Source organism: Brettanomyces nanus, chromosome 1 (genome assembly GCF_011074865.1).
Source record: "Brettanomyces nanus chromosome 1, complete sequence".
NCBI classification, from domain to species: domain Eukaryota; kingdom Fungi; phylum Ascomycota; class Pichiomycetes; order Pichiales; family Pichiaceae; genus Brettanomyces; species Brettanomyces nanus.
In genome coordinates, this window is record NC_052374.1 from 4,056,472 (window position 1) to 4,081,079 (window position 24,608).

The 24,608-nt window shown below is 41.6% G+C and overlaps 8 protein-coding genes across 8 annotated transcripts; 2 read left to right on the plus strand and 6 right to left on the minus strand.

Annotated features, from left to right (window-relative positions):
* Positions 1-91: 91 nt before the first annotated feature.
* FOA43_001910 (uncharacterized protein) lies at positions 92-2,658 on the minus strand (the record flags this gene model as incomplete). Its single annotated transcript, XM_038922216.1, has 2 exons — positions 92-2,586; positions 2,652-2,658. 2 exons carry the CDS (start codon positions 2,656-2,658, stop codon positions 92-94), a joined length of 2,502 nt encoding a protein of 833 aa, XP_038778144.1.
* Positions 2,659-3,510: 852 nt separating this feature from the next.
* FOA43_001911 (uncharacterized protein) lies at positions 3,511-4,182 on the plus strand (the record flags this gene model as incomplete). The annotated part of the gene is made up of 1 exon (XM_038922217.1): positions 3,511-4,182. The coding sequence occupies one exon, from the start codon at positions 3,511-3,513 to the stop codon at positions 4,180-4,182; it is 672 nt and encodes a 223-aa protein (XP_038778145.1).
* Positions 4,183-4,267: 85 nt separating this feature from the next.
* FOA43_001912 (uncharacterized protein) lies at positions 4,268-7,198 on the minus strand (the record flags this gene model as incomplete). The annotated part of the gene is made up of 1 exon (XM_038922218.1): positions 4,268-7,198. One exon carries the CDS (start codon positions 7,196-7,198, stop codon positions 4,268-4,270), a length of 2,931 nt encoding a protein of 976 aa, XP_038778146.1.
* A 3,936-nt stretch (positions 7,199-11,134) lies between these two features.
* FOA43_001913 (uncharacterized protein) lies at positions 11,135-12,085 on the plus strand (the record flags this gene model as incomplete). The annotated part of the gene is made up of 1 exon (XM_038922219.1): positions 11,135-12,085. One exon carries the CDS (start codon positions 11,135-11,137, stop codon positions 12,083-12,085), a length of 951 nt encoding a protein of 316 aa, XP_038778147.1.
* Positions 12,086-12,135: 50 nt separating this feature from the next.
* On the minus strand, positions 12,136-13,725 carry FOA43_001914 (uncharacterized protein; the record flags this gene model as incomplete). Its single annotated transcript, XM_038922220.1, has 1 exon — positions 12,136-13,725. One exon carries the CDS (start codon positions 13,723-13,725, stop codon positions 12,136-12,138), a length of 1,590 nt encoding a protein of 529 aa, XP_038778148.1.
* An 80-nt stretch (positions 13,726-13,805) lies between these two features.
* Positions 13,806-16,520, minus strand: PWP2 (U3 snoRNP protein; the record flags this gene model as incomplete). Its single annotated transcript, XM_038922221.1, has 1 exon — positions 13,806-16,520. One exon carries the CDS (start codon positions 16,518-16,520, stop codon positions 13,806-13,808), a length of 2,715 nt encoding a protein of 904 aa, XP_038778149.1.
* A 646-nt stretch (positions 16,521-17,166) lies between these two features.
* FOA43_001916 (uncharacterized protein) lies at positions 17,167-18,042 on the minus strand (the record flags this gene model as incomplete). Its single annotated transcript, XM_038922222.1, has 1 exon — positions 17,167-18,042. The coding sequence occupies one exon, from the start codon at positions 18,040-18,042 to the stop codon at positions 17,167-17,169; it is 876 nt and encodes a 291-aa protein (XP_038778150.1).
* Positions 18,043-19,137: 1,095 nt separating this feature from the next.
* On the minus strand, positions 19,138-24,491 carry FOA43_001917 (uncharacterized protein; the record flags this gene model as incomplete). The annotated part of the gene is made up of 2 exons (XM_038922223.1): positions 19,138-23,681; positions 23,807-24,491. 2 exons carry the CDS (start codon positions 24,489-24,491, stop codon positions 19,138-19,140), a joined length of 5,229 nt encoding a protein of 1,742 aa, XP_038778151.1.
* Between the last annotated feature and the right edge of the window lie 117 nt (positions 24,492-24,608).

The following is a 24,608-nucleotide window of genomic DNA, read 5'->3' on the forward strand; positions in this document are numbered from 1 at the left end:
CTTTTGTACTACTGATATAAATGTAGTTCTGATATCTCGGCAAGTAAAACGCGACTATTTATTTATATAAGCGAATTTTTCAGCGCTTTATTCACCAGTGCCTCACCGTCACCACCCTATCAACGGTTCCAAGCATCTTTCTGACATCCTGTCTACTCACATTCTCCCTCAAGATGATTAACTCTAATGGGTTCTTGCCGTTCATGTACTTCAACAGTCTGTAGAATAAGTTCACCACCTCTGTAGGCTTACCCTCCACGCATTTCGCTATCCATCTTCTTTCCAACGCTGTAGCCGACTCTGGATCTGTAAGGATCGTATCTTCCTCCTCTTCTTCTTCAAATTGAACCATAACTTTTTTTTTAAATCCTCTATTATCGTTGCTGGCTTCACTTTGCCCTGTAATGCTCTCTGCACTAAACTCTCTGGAAACATTTGCTCGTGTAGTTCCTTCCTCTCCTAAATTTCGATGGGGGGCCCCCTTCTCTGCTAAAGTCCCTTCCTTGGTAGTGTTGTCCGTATTCCGAACCTTCCCGCCCTCTTCATTCTCGTTCGTCTCCGAGCTTTCTCCTGACGTCGCTAAGGCACTTTCATCACCGCCATTCGTGGTCTCCGATAGCTTTTTCTGTTTATTTTCCTTCTTCTTCATACTCTGTCGTCTTTTCTTTTCGGTCTCAAGCTCTTCAGCAACTCTAATCTTGATTTCCTTACTAATACAAAGCCAAAGAAAAGTGTACAGCTGAGTCAAATATCCATACTTCAATAGCCAAGATACTGCCTCCATATATAAGTCTCTATGGTCCCGACTAGGTATAATGGTACTGACAGGTCTTGGTCTGTTTGAATTTGTGGAAATGAGGGACAAAAAGTTCGAAAGAGACGGTAAATTGGGGAAGTTTACTCGAAACAGTACAGAATCTTTGTACATTTGATCCATAGGCGCTAGAGGTGATACAATGTAGATGTTTCTAGGTGCCAAAGGTAATGTAGCTTTAGCTCTACGCCAGTAAACCAAATGACTGGCAAAAAGCTTTACCTCGGTAATATCAAGACCGCTAAGGGTAGAAAGACGCATCAAATTCTCCGTGGGTTTTATCATTCTGATAAAGTTGGCAATCAGAGAATCCTTTTCAGCCTTAATATCTCGAATAATTGTCTCTGAGTCATCTAATAGTAGGAGAGCAAAGTAAACCATACAGTTATCACTATCCGGCTGAGATCCTGGGTAATTCACCGGATCCGTCATCATATTATTGAAAGGGGATATTGAGGAAAGACTAGAACCGGGAAGAACTCGGATATTCTTCGGAGGAACCGTATTGAATTCGGTTTTGATTGGAATCTGGAATGAGCTGAACTTCGCGTTGATTTCCACATTGACAATATCTGAGTTCCTCATAGCCTCATAGGTCTGTCGAATGACGTTGGCCAAAGATGACTTTTCTACTATGTAATTCCATTGTTTTTTGACGCCGAGTCCAAGAGACATCGCCTCTTCACGAAGCTTCAAAATTTTCTTAGATTCCTCCCACACATAATTGGTCTTCTGTTGTTCGTAACGAAGTAAAAGCGTCATTCTGCTAATCACATAATGATACATTTGGTCGATTCTATAGTTGTACTCGTCAACTGGAGGATTCATCACAAACACCAAATTGAACATGTACATAGGACAATCCAAAGAAGACTGATGCGTAGTATGTTGGTCTTCTTCGTTCGTTTCTTCATCCTCAATATCTTCCTCTAGTTTATCCTTATCTTTTTCTTCTGCCTCAATCTCGTCATCACCGTCATCTATGGCACCACTGGTAGACGTATCAGATGTGGTATAGCTCTTAGTATGTCTATGCTTGCTGCTCTTTTTATGATGATGATGATGATGATGAGTGGGTCTCCAGTTTCCGTCGTCTCCTATATGAATAGGTAATCCAAGAAAAACCATGTCTTCCACTGTAAGTTCGAACCGGTTGTTGCAAAGAGCCTTCGGAGGACTCACCATCTCGCTGATGAAGTCGACATTGAACCCAAACAATTTTCGGACTCTATGAACGTGGGGAGGCTGTCTCTGTTGTTGTTGTGACTGCTGTTTGGATGACACAATGGATGAGCTACCGAAAACAGGACTGCTCTTCAAAGATCCGGAGCCCTCGGTGGTAACAGGAAAAGACCCATGATGAGATGATGTGCCAGACACAATCGAACCGGGTCTAAGGGAGATAGAATCACGTGGTGCAGTCTGAGAGTCGCGAGACGAATCCTTTTGGAGATCAGTCTTGAGATCCGGGTTCTCCTTGGATCGGCTGTTTCGAGTATAGTATCCTTCACCGTCCTCATAACCGTTATCTTTATCGTCATCGTCACTGTCAGCATCGTCTTCGTCCTCTGATTTGGCTTTATTTTTGAAGTCTTCGTCATCTTCACTGGAGCTGGAAGAACTGGCATTGGACCCGGCTTCGTCATAGGTTTTAGTCCTGTCCGAGGAATTGGTTGGCAGAGGAACTGGACGGTATCCAAAGTAACCAGGTTTAGGAGGATAATGAAAGACTAGGTGATTCCCGTCGTGGGTAGAAACACAAAGAAGAATGCCTAGAAGGCATGGATTTGGAAGATATAGCGAGCTCATAGAATGAACTCGACAGACAGGAGAGAACCAACCATTTGGTCTATAGAAGGTTTACATTTATTTCGTCTCGCGCAATTTATGTGAATAAATGTTCAAGCTACATAAACTAGTATTGTTCGAGTCCATGCTGATACCCTCCTCGTTCATCCAACACTATCTCTCCTCATTTATATCTTTAGGGTCATTTTTTCAACTTTTTGGGTCGTCCAAAAGAAATCCTAAATATATACGTCCCGAATACCTTTCCGTTATCTCCTCAAAAGTCAGTCACCGAAGTGCGAAGGCCCAGCCCCTCTATATTTTGTTCCCCGGTGAATACTAATTAGAAGGACTTTGATACACAGCAAATAAGCTGGAAGGCGCCTTTTCTGTTCGTTGTCCCTATAAATAGTTGTATCTGCCAGAAGAATAACCTTCTGTGGGGGTATTGAATAATAATCGTATATCACCTGATGCTGTCTTTATCTGGATATGAGATATGTGCCAAGTGCGGGATCAAGAGGTGTATATATATTACTGACGAGGATCCTTCGACGTTGACTAAATACAAAGCATGTGATGCTTGTAGGGAAAAAAATAAAGAGTACAAGCGTAGACAGAAACTGCGACGGCAGATGATGCTGAAGAGTAGCGAACTCCCGATCCACGATGAGAGTAATTCTGATGCTACCACTACTGGCGACGGTGATGACCCGTCCAAATCTGTGTGGCGCTTGGATTATTCACCTGTTGAACCAGACGTTTTTGGCTCAATAGACAGATTTCTTTACTCATTGTCTCAGAATGGCTCTAAAGATGTCTGCGGAGTTAAGTTCGCCCTGGTAGTGCCGGAGTACATCATCTCCAGGCTTGAGAACTCCAGCCAGAAAATTGGGTCTGATTTGATCATGAGTACTGCTTCGAACGAGAAGCGTATTAAGCAGTATCGAGAGAGTGTCAAAGCCAAGCTTAAAGTGCACTATTTGAGCAGGATTTTCTATGTTCTCGAAGTTTCCGGCTATACGTTTAAAACCCGGTCTACCAACTGGAAAGGTTCTAAGTTCTATTCACAGATGCTATGCTCTAATGATATATATACCAGAAAGGATGAAGAAGGCACATCTTCTGATTCCTATGACACTTCTTCGCATCCTCTCTATGCTTGTAAATCACGATTCAATTATTCCTTTGACACTACTTCTGGCCAGTTTCATGCCGATTTCGCTCATTTAACTCATCATTCGTTGCCATCTCTCGCTTCTATACACTCGCGTTTTTTGGCACACCCCTCTACTGATACAAATACGAGCAATATCGCCGAAGAGGAGTCAGAAGAGCTATCTGCCACTCCTTCGTTCGTTTATAATGACGGTGCTGTTCAGATCAAGCAACCCGAAGAGTACGATAACGATCAGCTCTGTGATACTACCTTTGTCGAGGATGAAAATATCTATCTACGGCAAGTCTTGACAAAGCCTTCAGGAGATATCTCTACAGACCCAGATGCTAAGCCGCCGACATCATTTGCCTGTGCTCTCAATAGTCTACATCAGAACATTTCTTCGAATTCTAGAGCTTAATATAATATGATTTGGTACACATTACTAGGGTATAAAACGAGCGATAAAGTAGATAATAAGTGCCCAGTGGTTTCTCCTTGCTTGCTCACTCCCAGTTGGCGTTCCGATATCTGGGATACTTGAAGGCTCCTGCGTTATCCTGTGGTTGTTGCGGTTGAATAGGACCTTGCTGAAGGTATGGGTTACCATCCATCATATTGGTCTGATAATGGTACGTGGCCGCACCACCGTATGCACCGTTCGGCATGGACAGACTAGCTAGACCTAGGGGACTGGAAACGTCCTCAGTTCTGCCAATATTGTCGTTTGGCTGATTGCGTGCGTTGCGGTCTTGGTTGCCGTGTCTGTTATGCTGCTTCTGCTGCAAATGAGGTTGCTTTCCCTGCAAATCTTTGGAAAGGTTTTCCTTTCCTTGTCTCTCGTGTGATTCAAAGATCAAGTTGACCTGTTTAATCTGTTCCTCTATGATTTCAAAGCGACAGTCTTTGAGGAACTGTTTCAAGGATGAAAGCAGCTGCTGGAAACTGTCGGATTGTATAATCTGACTCTGGCCTTCAGTAGACAATCTTTCAGCTCTCATACTGGTAAATTGGTAGCCAAATGTCATTGGATAGTAGTTGATAAAGATGGAATCGTACTGTTCATCTTTACTGCTCATAAGGAAAAGCTCCGAACTGAATAGCATCCGAAATGGTACCACCACATTATTGAGAAACTCCTGTTGGACCTTATCCAATGGACGAGAACCATCAACTAGTTCGGCCACATTGCTTGTGACAGCCTCTAGTCTATCAAATTTGACTGATTTGCGTAATCTCACTTCATAGCAGTAAGGTAGCAATTTCTTGAGCTCATTACAAGCAATTCGAGGACTACTCTCCGAGCCATAGATGCTTACTATGACAGACTTTGCAGTTGGACGCTCACAGTCTGGTCCTGGAAACTTGATGTAGGTGTTGGTATGTTTTTCCAACTCTGTGATGAAGTTGGTAGGTTTCTTTTTGTTCTTATTGAACAGGTCATTCAACTTCTCTCCTGTCAGTAAAACCCATTGAGATGAGTTAAATGACACCACGCAGCACTTATAGTTGTTATGTGCAACCTTTTCTACCAATCTCTCAAGTTCTAGTCGAGCCAAGGGAATTTGAGTTCTGTTTTTAGCAGGACATTTGATTATGACGTTCTTCTTTCTAATGAATCCCTGTCTGAAGTTGGCAGCTTGACCAGCGTGTTGCCTGTCCAACGGCTTATCTCCCATTTCAAACGAGTTTGAGAACTTGATGAACACGTTGTACTTCCTCATAATTGTCTGAACCGTCTGCCCTCCGACACCAATGATCTGGCGATGGAACGATTCCGGAACATTGAACGTGATTGATTTAGGCATTTCTTCTTCCAATAACTCTAGTCCCAAAACGGCATCTCCAAGTGTTTCTCCCGACAGTTCAACCAGGAAGTTATGATCAGTAAATGGAAGTAATTGTACCGAAACAGACGAAGTGTTGGCAATTTTTACTAGCTTTCCGTTCTTTTTACCTGCAATGAAGTCTCTTTCCTGATTGGGTAACTCGATTTGGAATTGAACTGAAGTCTTTTTAATCTCTTCATTGAAATATGGTCCTAACTGTGACGAGTAATTTGTTGCTAGTCTTGTACTCTGTGGACTACCCAACGTCTGAACTACATAGCTGGACCCATATTTGGAGCAAGATACGGCAACATCGGAATTAGAGGCAAGCGTATCACAGAAATTAAGAAATCTGTTGATATCCATCTGTTTCTCGCCGTTACGCATGTCGTTGCTGATGATAAATTCTGATTTGGCAGAATACAATCCAGACAACATTTCGACAAAACGATCGATGGCAGAGTCGACATCTTCAATGGAATTTCCCTGGAAAGTCACAATATCGCTTGTTGTGCTCTCCTTTCCGTATCCTAATGGTGATATCTCTATATAGCATCCGGTTGAGTACATCAACTGATCGAAAGCAGAAGAATTATCAGCAGATAAGGACTCACCTGATTTTATCTCCTTGGCTCTTTGGAGGATTAGCATTTCCCTTTTGAGAGGCATGACAGCAAGCTGCTTCATAAAAGGATTCGTACTAGTTTTACTAATGATTGCTGCAATGGCATTCTTGGCCTGTAACACCAGAGCTCTAAGGCCCGTGATATAAATTCTTGGTGGAGAATTGGTTTCCTGTTTGGCATAATATAAATTTGGTAGCAGATTTGGAAGATATATGCTGCAATGTGTCTGCTGGATAATCCGCTTCATGCTGGCCAATTCTGGCCCGGAAATAAGAGGTAATAGAGATAGAGAAGTTAACTCTAAGAAGTCAGAGAACAGTAGAGGGTTTAGATCATCCATTTTTAGTCTGATCTTATTTTCTGAGCTCTTCACCTGATCTCTACTACCGACGATTGAGATTTGACAGTTTCCGGAAGAAGCATCATCCGATTTGATGACATAAATAGAAGTTCCAGTGAAAAGAGATACTTCTCTTAGATAGTCAGCAAATTCGGTGGTTATTTCTGAGTTGTCAGAATTTTTAAAGCAACGACGATGTTTACCGGAAGCACTGACATCAATATTAACCTTGATAATGGGACTAAAGGATTTCAATATCATTAGTCTGATATCGTGAATCTGTTTCTGAACAGAACAGCTACCAATAATGGAGGCGGTCAACTTCAAATCTGATATTCTGAACTCATTTAAGATGGTTATGATTCCGTACTGAGCGTAGTTCTCGTTGACAGAAGTAACCACTTGACGGAGAGGTGGAAGATTATCGAATATCAAAGCCTTTGGGGATAACTGCTGAAACAACTGATTCTGAATTGTGGGAATTGTAGAGACTGCCTCAGGTCCCTTGGACTGCCAATCAGACTGAATCAAGGCTTCGAAAATGGTCTCAGAAGGTTTGATGAAAAACGTATAGCCTAAGGGAATGGTGATGATCAGTTTTTCATTGATGGATGAGGATTTGTTATTGGGCATTTGCGGCATGGTCGGAGAAGCTGGATGCACAGTAAGAAAATGATATTAAAGTAGGGCCAAGTATCAATTCCATCCATCTCTGTACTTTTAACGAAGTGTACATGGATTATGAACTTTGTATTTATATATTTCCTAAAGAGGAAGTTTCGAGGAAGCCCTGAAACGAGCAGGAAATTCCCAAAGCGGTTTGCAGGTAGGTCGGATGGACGATGACGACGGCGGCCGCCGTCCGGTCGATAATGGATAATCAGAAGCTATACGAAAGAGTATTATTGTACCTATAGTTTCCGGTGTGTTTCTCAGGACACCTTCTAATTGCTCACCAATGCTCGCGGGTGCTGTGCAGTTGCTGTGCAGTGTTGCGCAGAGTCTGGGTTCTCTCCAGTGCTTTTTGCTTCTCCCCAGTGCTCATTGCTTCTCTCCAGTGCTCCTCGCTTCTCTCCCGTGACATCACATGCAATCCAACAAACCTATTCATCCGTCTTCTTTTTCTTATGCATCATCGCACAGATTCTCATATATCTAACGATAATTATTTGTATTGTATCCTCACACTTTTTGTTAGCTATTTATATCGTAGATCGCTCGTCTCTCGCAACATTAAATATCGGTGATCTTGTTTATCGTCATGTCGACTATTCAGCATCATCGTGAATTTCAAAGGGGACGTCTCTCCAATCCTTCTTCTCCATCTTTAATCCCTGTATCTTCTACAGGTTCTGGCGCTATTCCTCCTCCATTGAATATTAAGAGAAGGTCCACCTCCAGGGTCCATTACCATCGTCGTCGTCGTTCGTCCTCAAGTGTTAGGTCTATTCATTTCGAGCCTACTTCGTCTCCCTCACTATTGATTGATGAGGATGCAGTTGATTCAGAATTGAATTTTACCAAAGCCACTTTGGATAACACTCTACCTTTGGATTACTTTAAAGAGGATCTGCTGTCAGTTATTAAGACCCTTTTTATTCCTAAATGGCGCAAAATAAGACAGGACACTGATAGCATGGCAAGAATCCATCTAGTTCGCCTCTCCGGTGCCTTGACTAACTGCGTCTATAAGGTTACTTATCAGAACTATTATCCTCTATTGCTACGGATATACGGTACAAATGTTGATGATTTGATTGATCGTGATCATGAATTGCAGACTCTTACCAGATTATCCCGTCAGAATATCGGTCCAAAGTTGTTGGGCTGTTTCACCAATGGACGATTTGAAGAATTCTTTAACAATTCCATCACCTTAACTAGGGATCAGATCAGGGACCGAAAAGTGAGTCGAATGATTGCCAGAAGAATGAAGCAGCTGCATTACGGTGTTCCTCTTACGTCCAAAGAAATAACAGGTGGTCCCAAAGTATGGTCTACCATAGAGAAGTGGGTTGTCTTGGTCGATAGGATCATGCAAGACGCTGATTCTAGCTCGCAGGCACAATTTCTTATTGTGGATTGGTCTCATTTTAGAGAACTCATATTTAAATATCGTGATTGGTTGAATGTTACATATGGAGGAGCTGCTAACTTGAATAGCAATATCAAGTTCTGCCATAATGATACCCAATACGGTAATCTTCTTTTCTACAGCAAGTATGATCGGCTTCCAATGGACGATGAAGATGAAGACGACGACGAGGACGACGACAATACTGAATCTGATATGATCGTAGATGACGATACTTCTGCTAATGCTAATACGGCCGAATATGAAGACGAACTTGCGTCTAAAACTGCTGCTATCTCACTCAACTCTTCGTCCAGCACTACTCTTCCACTTGTTATGGATCTGAACACGAAGTACGATAAGAGTCTTGTCGTTATAGACTTTGAGTATTCCGGTCCTAATATCCCAGCATATGATATTACCAATCACTTCTGTGAATGGATGTATGATTATAAAGACTCAAATCACAGTTACAGAACAAATGATGTCGACTATCCGTCACGGGAGGAGCGGCTCAATTTCCTAAATTCCTATGTCAACTATGTGTCCGGTTCTGCCACTCCAAGAGCATTTCTCACGCATTCAAACTCTAGCTCCATGAGTACGACAAAGTTGTCTTCGGTAATTAATTTGAAAGAGGCAGAACTTCCTCCTAGTGTAGTTCGTCTATACGACGAGACGATCTTATGGAGAGCATCTTGTGCGATATTCTGGGCACTTTGGGGTATAATTAACAAAGGTTCCCTTATTGATTCACCTACTCCTTTAGACGATAATACTATATACACGGAAACGGGTCCTAAAGGTGAAACGTACAAGATCACCGTGGAAACTCACGAGAATTCTCCATCGCCTGAGTATTCTGATCCTGATGAAGAAGCATTGGGTGAGAACAATGATGATAAGTTCGACCATATAAAGTATGTCTTAGGTAAGGCTGGTGTTATTATTGGAGATTTCGTTCAATTCGGACTAGTGAAATTGATTGACGTAGATGAATCGATGCGTCCGTCTATCAAATATCTTGATGCAGAATTCCTACCTACCAGAGATTAAGCGGTGCATTATTTGTATATAAGTTGTACATTACTACTCGAAAAACTCATCCTTCTGTTGGTTAGTACCAGTTTCTGCAGAATCAATAGCCTTTTGGTGTGCAACATGAATATTCTTTCTACTTTCACTCTTACCCTTAAGTCCTTCTTCAGGACTAATCTTCAAATTTCCATCCTTCAGCTGGTCAGCAAACAATTTCTTGTAGTAAGTTCTTTTTTCCTGGCTCTTTTTAAGACCTTTCTCCGATTTATATGACATTTTATCAGAATCCTCTTCACCATCATTAGGATACAATGATATGTATTTCTCTGTAGCAGGGAAATTTAAAATATAGGCGAAATCAACTGCCCTCTGTTGGGTCAACAATCTTTGTTCCTTAACATCTTTTTCTAATTTGTCCTTTTCGGTTTGATCACTCTCTTCTATTACAAGCTTTTCCAAGTCGTGAAGCTTCTTTGCGGCAGCTTTATAATGACGACCAGCCTTCTTTCTCTCAAAAAATCGAATCTTGTGGTATCTAGAGGAAAGCTTCTTGGCCTTTTGGTTTAATTTCACGTTCTCCAACTCCATTTCAAGCGTCTTCAATGCTCTTTCATTTGCTATCACCACATCTGATGGGATATTATCTCTACTTAGAAGTCTTTTGATGTCTCGTATCTTCTTATTAATTCGGGAACTTCCCCTGTTTAAAACAGATGATAAGTCTACAGAAATCATCGACTCTGTCTTCATTCTGGCCATTTTTGAATATGGATCTAAAGAACAGGAGTATATACAATTAGTGACCGGATTTGAAAATTTTAGAGTGGAAAATTTTCCCGCGCTATCGAACTGCGATCCCGGAATAATTCTTTTTCTTTTTCTTTCCGTCATTAAATAGAATGCCAAATAAGGCGGCCAAAAAGACCGCTTATTACGAAGACCGGGTTGCAACTAAGGGAGCCCTGTTATTAGCAAAAGGGATTTTCAAATGGGTAGCGCATCGTGCAGGAAAGAAATGAGCTCATGCTTTGGCATCTGCCGAGAGTATGCTGATTTTTAAAAGATTGGAGAGTTCATAGCTATTCCAACCCGTCAAATCTTCCGAGACGCCGGAGTTTACTTCCGGATATAACAACTCATCTCGAAGGATGACTATCTGATCGCAGAAAAAAGAAACGAAAGATGCAAGAGTTTTGATCATACGTAACTACCTGATGGATTGGTAAATCCGTTCTTCCCCTATCCTATTTTCAGGAGACAGGAGGAGGCTGAGTGGTTATTGTAGTAGTATCATCACGGTATAATAAATCAATTTCGGTACGCACGCTCCCTGTAGTGGAAATGGATCGACACGTTGCTGACTTTGCATGGATGAACATATAAGGAGATATATTCCAATGATTTGTTAAGTTTCGAAACAAGTCTTCACTTTTCAATCAACTACTTTTATTAGTTTATCAATAAAAATGAGAAAATACGTTTTAACAGGAGTGGACGGATACCTTGGTTCTGTCGCTGCCGATTTTGCACTCACCATTAAGAAGCCAAACCAGAAATTAGTCTTCACTTCTTATGATCCCGAAAAAATTCCCGCTGAAACAAGAAAGAGATACGTCGACGCCGGTGCTGAAGTTAAGCACTTATCCTATGACAATGTTGATGAGATGGTTGCAATCTTTAAGGATGCAGAAGCCGTTTCGTTCATCTCAACATGGCTTATTGGTGAGGGTCGTCGGAGACAGCACGGAAACGTGATCAACTCAGCTGTCGAGGCCGGTGTCAAGCGGATTTGCTACACCTCTTTTGTCGGTGCTGATTTAGAGAAGGATCTACCTGTTCTTCCTCAAGATCACAAATACACTGAACAATTGATTTTCAAGAGTGGTTTGACCTATACTATTCAAAGGGATTACTTGTATGCAGACAACATCATCAACTATCTTGCTCCATCGTGGAATTACTGTGGAGCCAAATGGCTAAACAACAGCGGCAATGTTCCTGCTGCTTACGTTTGTCGTAAAGATTGTGGTCGTGTTCTAGGTGCTCTTCTAATGGGAAAAGGTGAGCCAAACACTATCTACGCAATTACTGGCCCTAAACTTGTCACAGACCAGGAGTACTTCGACAAAATTTGTGCTGCTTCTGGATACAAGGGTGAACTTGTTCCATACACCGATGAGCAGTTGTATGAATACTGGGGAAAGCAAGGATGTCCACGTGATGTCGAGGATGACGCTAACAAAAACAAGTCTCCAATGAAATTGGTCATGGATGATTTGGTCTCTACCGGTGAGGTGGTTAGACGTGGTTTGATGAGTGAAGCTAATGATAACATCAAGAAGCTTACTGGTCGTGAGCCATCGACAATAGATGATGTCATTAAGGCTCTTAAGGACGTTTGGCCAAAGAACGAGTAAAGTAAATAGCTTAGTAGAATAAAAAAAAAAGACTGTCAGTTATACACAATCTACACCTCTTTAATGCTTCCCTTAGCTTTCAACCGAACCTGTCCCTCCTCAAACTCTACTTGATACCCGCAATCTTCCATAATTTCTCGGCTCTTTTCATCCATCTTCGTTCCCTTCGCCTCCAGATTGGCAATAAAGTCCTGATTCCCGCGATTGTTGTCTAACAATGATTTGATGCAGAGAATGCCTCTTTCCCTGATAAACGGCTCATCAAAATCTAAGTTGCAACTATCCAAAACTAATTCAAGGCTATGTTGATTTCTCACTAATTCTTGGTTCTTAAAGTTGCCACTAACAAGATAGCCGATAATTTCTAAAATCATGCTCTTAATACCGGCCATCTTAGAGCTGTCGATATCATTCTCGGCATCGTCCAAACGTCCTCTTTTCGTCTTCTTGCAAACGATTTCAAAAAGCATAAGAATATTCGATAGGAAATTATAGGAGTTGAGCATTTCAGTAACCGTCGAAAATCTTAAAAGACTGGAAATAGAGTCCAAAGTAGGTGCAAGATGCCACTTATAGGCTTTCAAAATGCTGTCAACAGATATCGTTTGGCATCTTTCCGTTAAAATCGTCTTGAGATTTAGTGTATAATTCATCAACCAGGAAGCAACTATTATTTTACTCTCTCGAGTCCATCCGGTGTCCTTACTTCCAACAATAATTTGGGTATCTCTTAGTAGTATCATTAGTACTGTTGGCTCTGTATCAAAGTTCAGCTCCAAACAAGAATCCTCATCCTCGTTTTTGTGAGCCTGTAGAAACGTTTCAAGTATCTGCTCGTCTTGAAGAGTCAATATCGTGACCAATTTTTCTATATATGCACTGGTTATAATATGAAATGATAAGTTCAACGCAGGTACAATACTATCGGGATTATTTGCGACCTGCTTTCGATACTTAACCATCAAATTTTTATAGTCCGGTAAATGGTCTTCTAGCCAGCTTTTGACAAAATCTTCCGATGATGTTAATTTTCCAAGGTATCTGAACATGGAGATCCAGAGTGCTCTCGAGTCTTCTCCTGTGCAATTAGTACACACAACAGCATTGATAGCACTGAAATCGTTTTCGGTCCATTCTATAGGCTTTCCTTGGTTTTCAAGACTAACTAGGAGATTTGAAAGGGCCTGAAAACATGCCAAAGCTCCCAAAACTACGATTCCATCATACACTTTTACTTCCTTCTTTTGGAGAAAACAAACACAAAGAGAAGAAAATTGGTCCTGAAGTTTAGAAAAATCCATCTTATTATCTTGAGTCACTCCTCCAAGAACGTTCGAGGTTAAAAGAACCACCCCCCGAAGAACTCGAAGTCTATCTCTAGCATATTCACCATCATGTTCATTGCGTATTGAATTGGATTCTCGTTCCAAAAATTGCTCTATAAGCTCCCATAAACTTGATGATTGAGCCAATAGTCGTCTCGCTGTCTGATCTTTACCAATCTTACTGATCCATACTGATAAGGATTTCAAAGCCATCGAGTAATTATTCTCCAAACTCAGGTTATCTTCAACTGGAATCAAGTAGTCGGCACTCTTTTCCTTACAAACCAACCTGCTGACTTCGTTGATCACCTCCATCTTTGATGCGCATAAGAAACAAAGTACAGATAAAATGTTAGTTGAGACTTGTAGATGAAAAATTCTATTACTATACATTATTACTCGATTTCGCTGTCACTGTCAGTGAAGTTGTCTATAATTTTTTTAGCTTCATCATTAGGGCCAAACCAGCCGTCTTCAGTGTCAGGTTCATGTTGACTCTGTTCATCTGATTCATCTTCAGCTGAATCGTCTTCATTCTGCGTCTGTGTCTCAATCTCTTTCTGTTCTTTCACCTCAATTTGGTGAGAAGTACTGATAAAAGCAGTATAATACTCATTCTTCTTACCAGCTCCAACAATGTCCTTCGCTAGTCTGTTCAAAAACCTCTGAATTGCTCGGCATCCACTTCCAAACATATGCTTGTTTTTGGTAATATATTTGCCATGAGCGGTAATCAAGTTACTTATCCAGATCAAGTTGAACTCAATGTGTTGACTGTCCATAGCCAAGGCTCCGATAAAGTCAAGCAACTTCGGTAGATAAACCACTGGTAAATCCCGTGACACTAATCCAACATCCTTGAATGGGATACTCTCATAAACACGATGAATCAAGTACGTCTCATTCAATCTGAAAGCCATCACCAATGCATTAAGATATTCTCCTTCCTTTAACGCTTCCAAAGTTGAATCGGGTGTTACATCCATGTCTAAATCAAATGGATCAAAAATCACTGTTTCGTCAACACTGTAGACCAGTAGTCCTTCAGTAGATGCAACTGCAAATGCACTGGCTGTAGGGGAAAATGAAACACTGGTGACTCTAATCTCCGGTCGAGACGATCGAGCACTGATATCACCTCTTTTGGATCCAGGCAACACAGAATTTCCTCTATTTCGTTCCTCCACATCAGACAATTCTCCATCATTATCTACCAAATCAATGGCGCCACCTTCGGCCATTCGCTTGGAATTAAGGAACAGCTGGGTACCGTTCAACTGCATATTAAGCGACACTGTAAATCGCTTAAGCAATACCTCATTAGGCAAATCGTATAGGCATATACTGTTGTTATTACCTGCGGCTACAAGCGTGAGTCCGTCAAAGCTGTACGCTATAGTGGAGAAGTTCTTACCTCTTGCAGAATTTGCTGCAGTGAAATCGTCCTCCATGTACCTTCCCTGTAAAATATCTTTTTTACAATCAAGTTCCCTTGTTTGTTTTCCATTTTCCACGTCCCAAAATATAAGTTTACCGTCTAATGTGGATGCCGCCACTTCTAGAGAGTCCGGTCTCATAGCCAATGACAGGCATTCTGACATCATATCGAACGGTTCACTAGTCTGAGCACGACTGAAAATGTCCCAAATACGAATTGTCTTATCCCAAGAAGCACTGGCGAGTAACGTTTTACCCTCTGTACCAAAGGAAAGGCAAGAAATTGGGCCCTCGTGGCCTGATAACTGGTCCAAAAGCTGTGCAGTTTGAACAGACCAAACTTGAATGGCAAAATCATCCAAAGATCCAGCAACCACGATCTCTCCGCTAGGATCCACCGCAAGACAACTGTATTGTAGCCGTTTGGTGGACGTTAAAGTTCGGAAATTTCTGTATCTGATTAGATCCCATGCACGCACAGTTCCATCCAAAGAACAGGAGAACATAACTTGCCCACGCTTGGCAAACGCCACACCGGTCACGGCAGAAGTGTGCTCTTCAAATGTGGCCAAACAAAATCCAGAGGCAATGTCCCAGATTTTGATCTTACCATCATCGGAGGCTGTAACCAAACGAGATCCATCGGGCGAATACGTTAGGCAGTTCATAGAATCAAAATGACCCTGCTGACGCAAAATATAGGACTCGGACTGCCACTCATAGACCAACAATTGCCCCAATTTCTTGGAACCGAAGGCAATCCACTCACCAGAATTGTTGACTGTCACCGTACTTACTGCATTCAAGCCCATAGATAACTGCTGAATCAATGTGAAATCTGGTAACTCGTATAATCTAAACTCTCCATTGGCAAATCCAACTACAAGCATATTTGATGAAGAGTGGAAAGTGGCACATTTGACAGTTGCGCCTGCAAGGAAAAAGCTCTTTGCCATAATACGCCAACTCATGTGTTTCTCTTCAACTGGTAAGTCTTCTTCGCCGGGTCTTTCTGTATATTCCCATCTAAAAATTGCACCGTCTTTAGAAACAGTGTAAATTTTCTCCTGAGAGCTGTCAAAGAAGGCCCTCATCACGTAATCTCGATGGCCAGCAAGAGTCATCTTGACACCTTTATCTTGAGAATTGAGTGAAAAGATTCGTGCAGTTAAGTCCTTACTGGAGGAAAGGATAAATCTAGAATCTCCAGACCAAGAAATCGATATGATGTCAGTGTAATGACCTGCATAGACTCTGTGGCGAACGAATGGAGCAAACTGACGATCTTCATTCACTTCGGGTGTCTTCCAGATTTGAACAAATCTTCCTGCGGCCAAAGCAAAATACTTTCCATCAGGAGAGAATTTAATATCTCTTACTTTCTCTTTGAAATTGAAATGATGAAGCACAGTACGAGCTCTGAAATTAACCAAGATGGCACGGCCGTCTTCATCAACGGAGATCAATAAAGTTTCCTGCTTATTGAGCGCTACGCAGCTAATATTTCTTCTATGCTCGTAGTTCAACGTGTATGAAGTATTGTGTATAAGATCAAAGACTGAGACACGATTTCCCACTGGAGAAAGAAGTGTAGAGCCATTTTTTGTAAAGATCAAGTTACCTTGATAATAAACTGTACCAAGAAGGTTAGAGAACTTGAAATCTGACTTCATAGTTGGAGCAAGTTGAAGAGGAAAGAAGGTAATAATGATGAAAAATGAAAAATAGAGAAGAAAAAAAAAATTTCGGTCTGAAAAATCGGTCTGAAATTTTTCAGTGTGCGAGGCCCATTTAGGAAGACGAACTGAAAGAGTTCAGATGGTGAAGATACATCGTTGTCTTGTAGGTTATGACCAGAATGTCGGATCATAAAGATGAGCATTTTTCAAGTCGAGTTCTGAACATGAAGTTCATGCGAATGGCGGAGGAGAAGGAAGGTGATGAACAGCATGACGACCAAAAGACAAAGTTGAAAGATATGAGTGAGTGGACACTTCCCAACGCAGATAGAGTGGTGAATAAAATCCGGGGACGACGTCAACGCGTGAAAGTTGTTGGATATAGTTCAATTTCCGCTGAAGGCATAGGAAGGAGAGTTTTTGGAGAAGATGGAAGGAGGCCCGAAGTGACAACTACAACGACAACGGAAAAGGAGCAACAAGCAATAGCTCAAAAACTCACAGAAAAACCTTCAGTAAACCGCTCGAAGAGTCTTTTAGATCTTTGGACCGATGGACGAAAACAGAAGAACGGAGTGAAGAAGCCGACTAGCAAGTCTTCCAAGGCGAAGAAAATATCAAAAAGGGTACAGTCGCCGCACTAATTACCCTTCCTCTTCTTATCATTCCTTTTTACCAAGGCCCCTTTAACTAGAGCATCACGTGCACACTCATTAATATGTCTAAATCTGACAGGACCCAAATGCGTTCCTCCGAACCATCGAACAACGACTACGACAGCATTCCATGCATCCATAATCTCTAGTAAATGAAGAAGCCTGCTGCCAGAAGCTGCTTCTCCATCATCATCGCAGTCTTCGTAAATCACGTTGGAATTGTCTTCCTTAATCCGGTATGCACGCATCACGTGATTGGCCTTGGCCACCTTTCTATCATATAGAAGGTTATTCACCCATCTATCAACCTCTTCTACTGAATAAACTTCTCTTGCAAAACCAATGAATGTAGATTTTCGGTCTTTAATTATGTCCGATACACTCCATCCTTCTAAGGGATCAGTTGATTCTGGTTCTGCGGCAGGTGATTTGTTAGTCTTGGCATGGGATATTTCCCTCTGTTCGTTGTAAGTGTATTCTGCGTTGTTTTCTATGCTCACTTCTTTCATCTTGTCAGTCACTTCTTCAACGTCTTCCTCTGGCTCGTCACTTAATTTTCCATCAACTTCTGAAAACAAATCAAATATAACCACAAGATCTTTCTGATAGATCTCTTCCAATACTTGGTCAAATGTTTGTCTTAACTTATCTCCATGGTAGTACTCACTTGCACTAACCACATCCAGTACCACGGGCTTCTTCATAGGATAAGTGTCTGGAAAAGACATCTTAAATGTTACCTTTTCATGCTGAGGAAGCTTAAATCTATATATTAAAGGAGCTAACTTTTGTATGCATTCGGGATAGATGGCCTGAATGGCACGTATTTCGTCTTTAAGGTCGTCTGACTCCATGTCCATGAATAGACAAGTCAGTCTATTCACTAAGGTCGCGAGCAGGTAATCATTTTTCACTATCAGATCAACTCATTGTAGATGCTTTCTTTCTTCTTCTGCCAAGATCTTGATTTTCACCCCTGTTCTCTTTCACTGTTATGTCTCTAGATCAGTTTAGATCTCGTGGTAAGCAGGCTTTTGCTCAGCATCAATATCGACAGGCTATTGAAATTTACACCGAGGCTTTAAATGCATGTGGTGAAAATTCAGTTCTCTTCTCAAACCGTGCCATGGCATTTCTCAAGGTGAAAAATTGGGAGAAGGCCTTGAACGACTGCAATTGCGGACTCAGCTTGCCTCAACTAGATTCAAAAGTTCATTTGAAGCTTTTATGGAGGAAATCCCAGATTCTTTCTCACCTGAAAAATTGGTCCCAAGCAGAGGCTTGTCTCCTTGAGGCTCTTAAGCTCGAACCTTCAAATTCTGCTATCACCAGTCAGTTAGCTGAACTTAACAAACAGAAATCCCATGAATCTCATCTAATCGACTTGGAGATTCTCGCCGTTGATCATCTTCCGCCGGAATTCTCAAAATTCGACCCTACTGTCGAAGATGAATCAATGGATCTCGAACAGGAGCTGACTGATATAGAAGGTGTTATCCTACCAAAAGTAAGCACCGCCATTCAGACTCCGGTTTCCTCTGATTCTTCCAATAACCTCCCCAAATCCCCTACGGTGTACTTCCTTTCTACTCTTAAGAAAATGGTCTCACCATCAGACTTGTCTCTGTACTATTCATATGTCTTACAGATAGACTCAGATGTATACAAATCACTTTATAAAACTACGGGTGTCGACTCTGATTTCCTCAGCTTTTACCTTGATGCTGCATTATCTGATCTACAATCGTCTCAACCTCGGTACGCTGCACAGATAGCTGACCACATTGACCTCTTTACTAAACTTCCCAGGTTCATGCTCGCTTCGATGTACATACCAACCTCAAGGTCTAAGCTATTATTACAGCTTGTTCAGCAAACAACTGGAATAGATCTACAATCACAATGGAAATAGTCATATTAACGCATATATTCTTAGCTATTACACGGCTCTCTACTCAGAGCCGTTCAAATGCAACATAATTCTTTAATCCTTTCTTGTCATTGATTGCCTCAACTGGTTGAAGAAGAGATACGGCAAACTGTGGAACAAATTGGTCAAAGTCGACTCCAAAAACCTTTGCAGCAATATACGGAACGGCCACTGTGGTGAAAATGGAAAGATTGACAAGCACAAACAATAAAAAGTAGGATACCGTAATGCGGTTCCGAATCTTTCTCTTGTTGGATGAATACACTGGTCTTCTGAGCGTATCTTCCGGCTTCAACCATAAAAGAAGAAACGAGTGTAACTTGTCGATGTATGGAATGAACAACACTGGAAGTTGGCACACAAGAATTATATGAGCAACTAAGAAGTCACATGCAAACATTGACATCTCAATGGTTTTGCATGCGTATTCTCTCAATGGCTGTGTGAAAATGTGCCATCCCAAATGCGAATTGATCCACATACCTGTCCACCACGATCTGTTGGTGCTATCAGTTTTCAACTCTCGGCTCAATGCAAAAATCGTAATGAGCTTGAAAACAAGGTTTTGTACACAGCATGATGCACAGACTCCCAAGATGGTCTTTGAAATATTCCAATTCTGGCAGAGAAGCAAGAAGTCAAAAAAGAAAAGATAATTGACCACAGACAAGAGATGTGCCAAGCTAGCAACTAGTTCGGATACTTTCTTAGTGCAGCAGGAGAAAACTGGTCCAATAACCAACGAAACTACAAAAAGTACTCCCAAAATTACCGTATTTGCTGCTATGGGACCAATGGACACCACAGCAAGTCTTAGAAACGAGTTCGTAGTAGAACCAGAACGCACCTCGTTCTGAGAGTTGGCGAATAGAAATGCTGAGCATACCATGAAAGTCGAAATCAATGCCGGGAAAAACTGTGAGATCAACGAGGTCAATAGAGAAGGTCGCTTGTTGTTGGAGACTAACACGTCCAAGTTATTCAATTTTCTTCTCCTCTTGGATCCTGTGTTTCTCATCCTTGTGTCCCTTACATGTGATTGCCAGCTGTCCTTTCTGGTTTTCACGTTACCCGTGGTTAACCATTTAAGGAATCTTCGGTAGTCGATAAAGAACTCGCTGAAACTGTACTGGTTTGGGTTGAACCAGAAAGGAGAGAAGAGTAGCGAGCCTACTGTGCACCAGAAGTACACAAGACTAAACTTCCACATAACCAATGAAGTATAAAGTAACATGAGAAACATTCCACTGGCAAGATAGAAACTTTCCTGTGAAAACCTGGAATAAAGCTTATGGAACGGAGTTCTTGTCGTTGAAAAGCCTCTTCCAGTTCCAATGTACTTGGCCCCACCGAGGGAAAAGTTGTTCACAAGTGATTGAGAATAAACTCTGCACACAAATACCTCAAACATTGGTGACAATGATACGAAATGTTTGCTGATTCTGGAAACGCATTTCCAGATACCTCTTTCCATCAACTCTTGAACACAGAGTGGGATGAAAGAGATACCGAATACCATGAAGATAGAAAACACGCACCGCTGAACCCATTCGATCACTGGAACCAAATTGTAACAACCTGGAGGAGATCTCTTGTCTGTAAACGGAATATCCTTGTCATAACTGCATATTATGGCGTTGTCTGCTAAAACTGCCAAATTGATACAGAAGAGCATGAAGAGCTGTAAGGAGAGCATGATGAATACGTTGTTCATATGGAACCCAGGGTGGGCATAGTAGAATGAAAGGAACCGGTCCAAAGGAAGCTGCGTTCCCAGGTAGAAGTACTCTCTGGAAAGCATCTGTTCACTCATTCCCGACCCGATTTTTGTTGTAAAGTTTAGTATGGATCCGAATCCTAAATCCCTGCCTTTGCCACATTGCAAGTACTCACAATGCTTGATTTTGCCGGATCTCAAAGTGGCATTGATACCAGCATAGATATCTTCATTCAAGTGCAATCCTTTCTGAGACTTAGAGAAACCTCCTCTGGTAGTCATAAAGATGGTGTTGAGGAAATCTGGGTGTCCGTAATGCAATTTTCCACCGACAAAGGCCAATGTTCTGGCAGAAAGTGTTCCAAACGTTTGCTCCTTGCCCGCAGCAACGTCTCCTAAAACACCAACATTTTCCGAGAAAATGTATTCTCTGGTGCCTACAATTGCAACAGGATCGTGGACAGGCCCATAGCTGTCAGCAGATGGAGTCATCTCTTCAAATTCCATGAGCAAACTACGAATCTTCAAGCACTCCTCGAGATAGTTGTCTTGATTGGCATCAATCAACTGACAGTACTCCCCCCTGCAAAATATGATAGCGTGATTTTGATTATCAGATTTACCGTCACCAAGAATAGGATTTCCAGAGAGTCTAATTCTATACTTCGGTTTCCGCTGGCCGTTGGCATTGATGTCAGAGCTGCCATCAATGAGGGCTGAATAATGAGTCTTTTCTCCATTCTGAGGGTCGATCTCCGTATCCAAATAAACGATCTGAAGCTCTGGATAAGTGCGAAGAAGGAACTCTTTGGCCTCTTCTTGCTCTTCGTCAAAGTCTGCCATCTTTTGAAGGGATGTGACGATTCGGAATTTTCTCTCGGCGACAACATTAGCTCTCTCTGTCTTTTCTTCTTCGCCTATACCTTCCAAATCATTGCATTCTATTGAATAGAGAAGTTTGATGGCTCGGGCATAATTCATAAATCCAGAAATGGTTCTGAATAATGTTTGACTGCGTAAAGATGCCCAGATTCTGGTTCTCAATATATACTCTGGTGTGGCAGCCTTAAAGCCAACAGTATAATAAGGAAGGTCACCGGAATCACTACCTCCGGAGCCAAGCTTCTCTTCAACGTAGGGTTTCTTTTCTGCAGCGAGAAGCTTGGTGTCTCTGACAAAGTTGTGCCATTCATCTGGGTAGAGATGTTTCAAGTACTCCAATAGCGTAATGTTTGAGTGCTCGTTCTCTTTACGAATGATTTCTTGAAGAGACAACGTGATTTTTTCCTTATAATGAGGAATAAGAACGGAAAATGTTGGCATTTGTTCAACGAATGGGGCCTTTGGCATCGGGGTAGACAAAGAATGGGCAAAGAATGAAAGACGACGATTCGCTTCGCTGTCGGGGTTCAGGATCTCCTCCCCGTCAAATGCTACGTGATGCTTGTCCTCCTTTTCAATGAAGAATAATGGTTCAGTAATGATGCTCTCTCCATGATCATTGGTAGTAAATTGATAGATTAGGTGTTCCAAGTTCTCAATGGAAACCAAATGCAGTCTGTACAGAGAAACAACAATAGAGTTCCACACCTTTGAAATCAGAGCCTTTCTTGCCACAGTTGAAGACTGGAGCAGAACCTTGGGATTAAGGATTTTTGAGGCAATTCTCTTAGGCATAAGAACAAACAGGCTTTTCCATGGTGTCCAAATAGAAACACCACAGTAGAATGCCCGACAAACAGAGAAAGCAGTATTCCAGATGATATACCATAGGTAAGTATCGAGAAAGAATAGGATCATGCTGGTAAAAAATAAAAGAGCCATAATGATGATAGGCTGCCTCTTACAAAGTAAAGGACCGAAGTATTCTTCTCCGATACATCGATCAACCTTAATCACACTAAGCTCTCGGATGGGATCCTTCAAACTTAAAGTCAAGAAGAAGTAAGACTCTAAGAGCTTTGAGGAAAAAACACCAATCCAGAGACAGTACGATGCAAACGCACGCTTACCTTGCAACTTGCAAATAGAATTGGTGAAGTAGCTATTAGAAAGAAATCTTCTATTTCCGACTTTCAAGGGATTGGAGGTGAGTAGAGCCAAGGGAGTAGCGGAACAATAGACAAAGGTGAACAAGGAGAAGATAAATTGGGCCATTGACATCATCAAGACTGGAGAGCTAGTATATGAAAGCCCTTTGAATCCAAAAAGATAAATTGAAGGTGCTGTGTTCAAGGCGAAAAGGGAAACGGTGAAGACAAGTCTGGAGAGAATAGGGAGGGCTCCAGGATATCTTCTTGGAACAAAACTGAGTTCGCCAATTAATGAAACCAAGTTTATGAATGAAGCTATGGAACCAGCAAATGATAATGCAGAAAGGAAGGCACTCAGTGTAGGTTTATTGTCTACTGAGATGTCATAATCTTCTGTATATAGCGGTCTGCAATTGAAGCATGTGTAATACCAGAAAATACCGATGTGAATATTCCAAATTCGATTGAAGTTGACCAAAACATGGAACCAAGAACGATACTCGTAATAGGTTTTTCTGGTGGACTTATTCCAGTTTATTTGGTCGAGATAGAGATATCTTTCGTGAGAAGGAATATCAAACAACTTCTGTCTACTGTGAAGCTCAATCCTCTCCAAGCTTTTTCTAAACCAAAATGTTTGATTGATGTCATCATATCCAATGATCTTGGAGTGATCTTTATCCCTAAGAAGATAGTTACCACCGACCTTTTCGTATAGTTGATCATGGTAGAAGTTATAGAGTGGGCTTATGGCATGGTCCAAAAAGTTGTTGGTCAACGGAGGCATCTCTTTAGAGAAATCAAGCGAGTAGAATATATCTACGCAGGCTTTAAAGATGAAGCAGATGCACTCAGGCATGAATCTAAGATTATTTGCTTCCCCCATATCATGAGGTAAATTGCCAATTGAATGACTCTATCTTCGGGCAGAAAAGCGTTCATACTCTTTTCCCATTGCTCTTCTGTGACTTTTAAAGGGAAATCCTTTTCCCTTCTTGCTTGTGATGACGTTTTCAAGAGAGGAGGAGGAACAGTGGCAGTAGTCGTGTCACATTCAGCATGATTCCTGGCCTCTGCAACATTTAAACTATCTTCTATATCCATCTGACAGCCGAAATACCACTTCTTGTAATTTGAGTTATTACCTCCGACGTAATCAGCATGTAAGCTCATCAAAGCCTTATCAGGGGTCATCCTTGAGGCCCTAGAATCAAGCATTCTCATTAAATAGTCATACATGTTTCTTGAGCTGTCAAACTGGAATCCGAATATTTTGGAAATTCTGACAAAGATCAACTGAATACGATCCTTTGTCATGGGAACATCCTTTTTTGGACCCCAAGCAGGATAAGGATCATAGTAGTTGTCATAAAGATCGGCAACGCCTCTTTGTACAAAGGCTTCCTGACCACATTTTTCCAATTCTTCAACAAACTGCTTGACCCCAAACACATCTCCTTCTTCTTCGACGTTATTCCACCGACCGGTATTGATAAAGGGGGTCCTAAAGGCACTGAAGGGAGGAGCGGTTCTTTCGCTCAGCGTGGAAAGAGGTACTCCTCCTCCTATAGGTGAACCTTCCGATATGGATGCAGATTCACCAAGTGTTTTTGAATTTACTTTATGCATTTCCCACAGAAAGAAGAAGTAAAGAGATCAACACAGAAAGGAATCCCTTTTCGTTTGACCTCAATGCGGAAAGCATTTGACTCTATATTTTTTTTTATAGCTGTCCGCGTCAAAGCT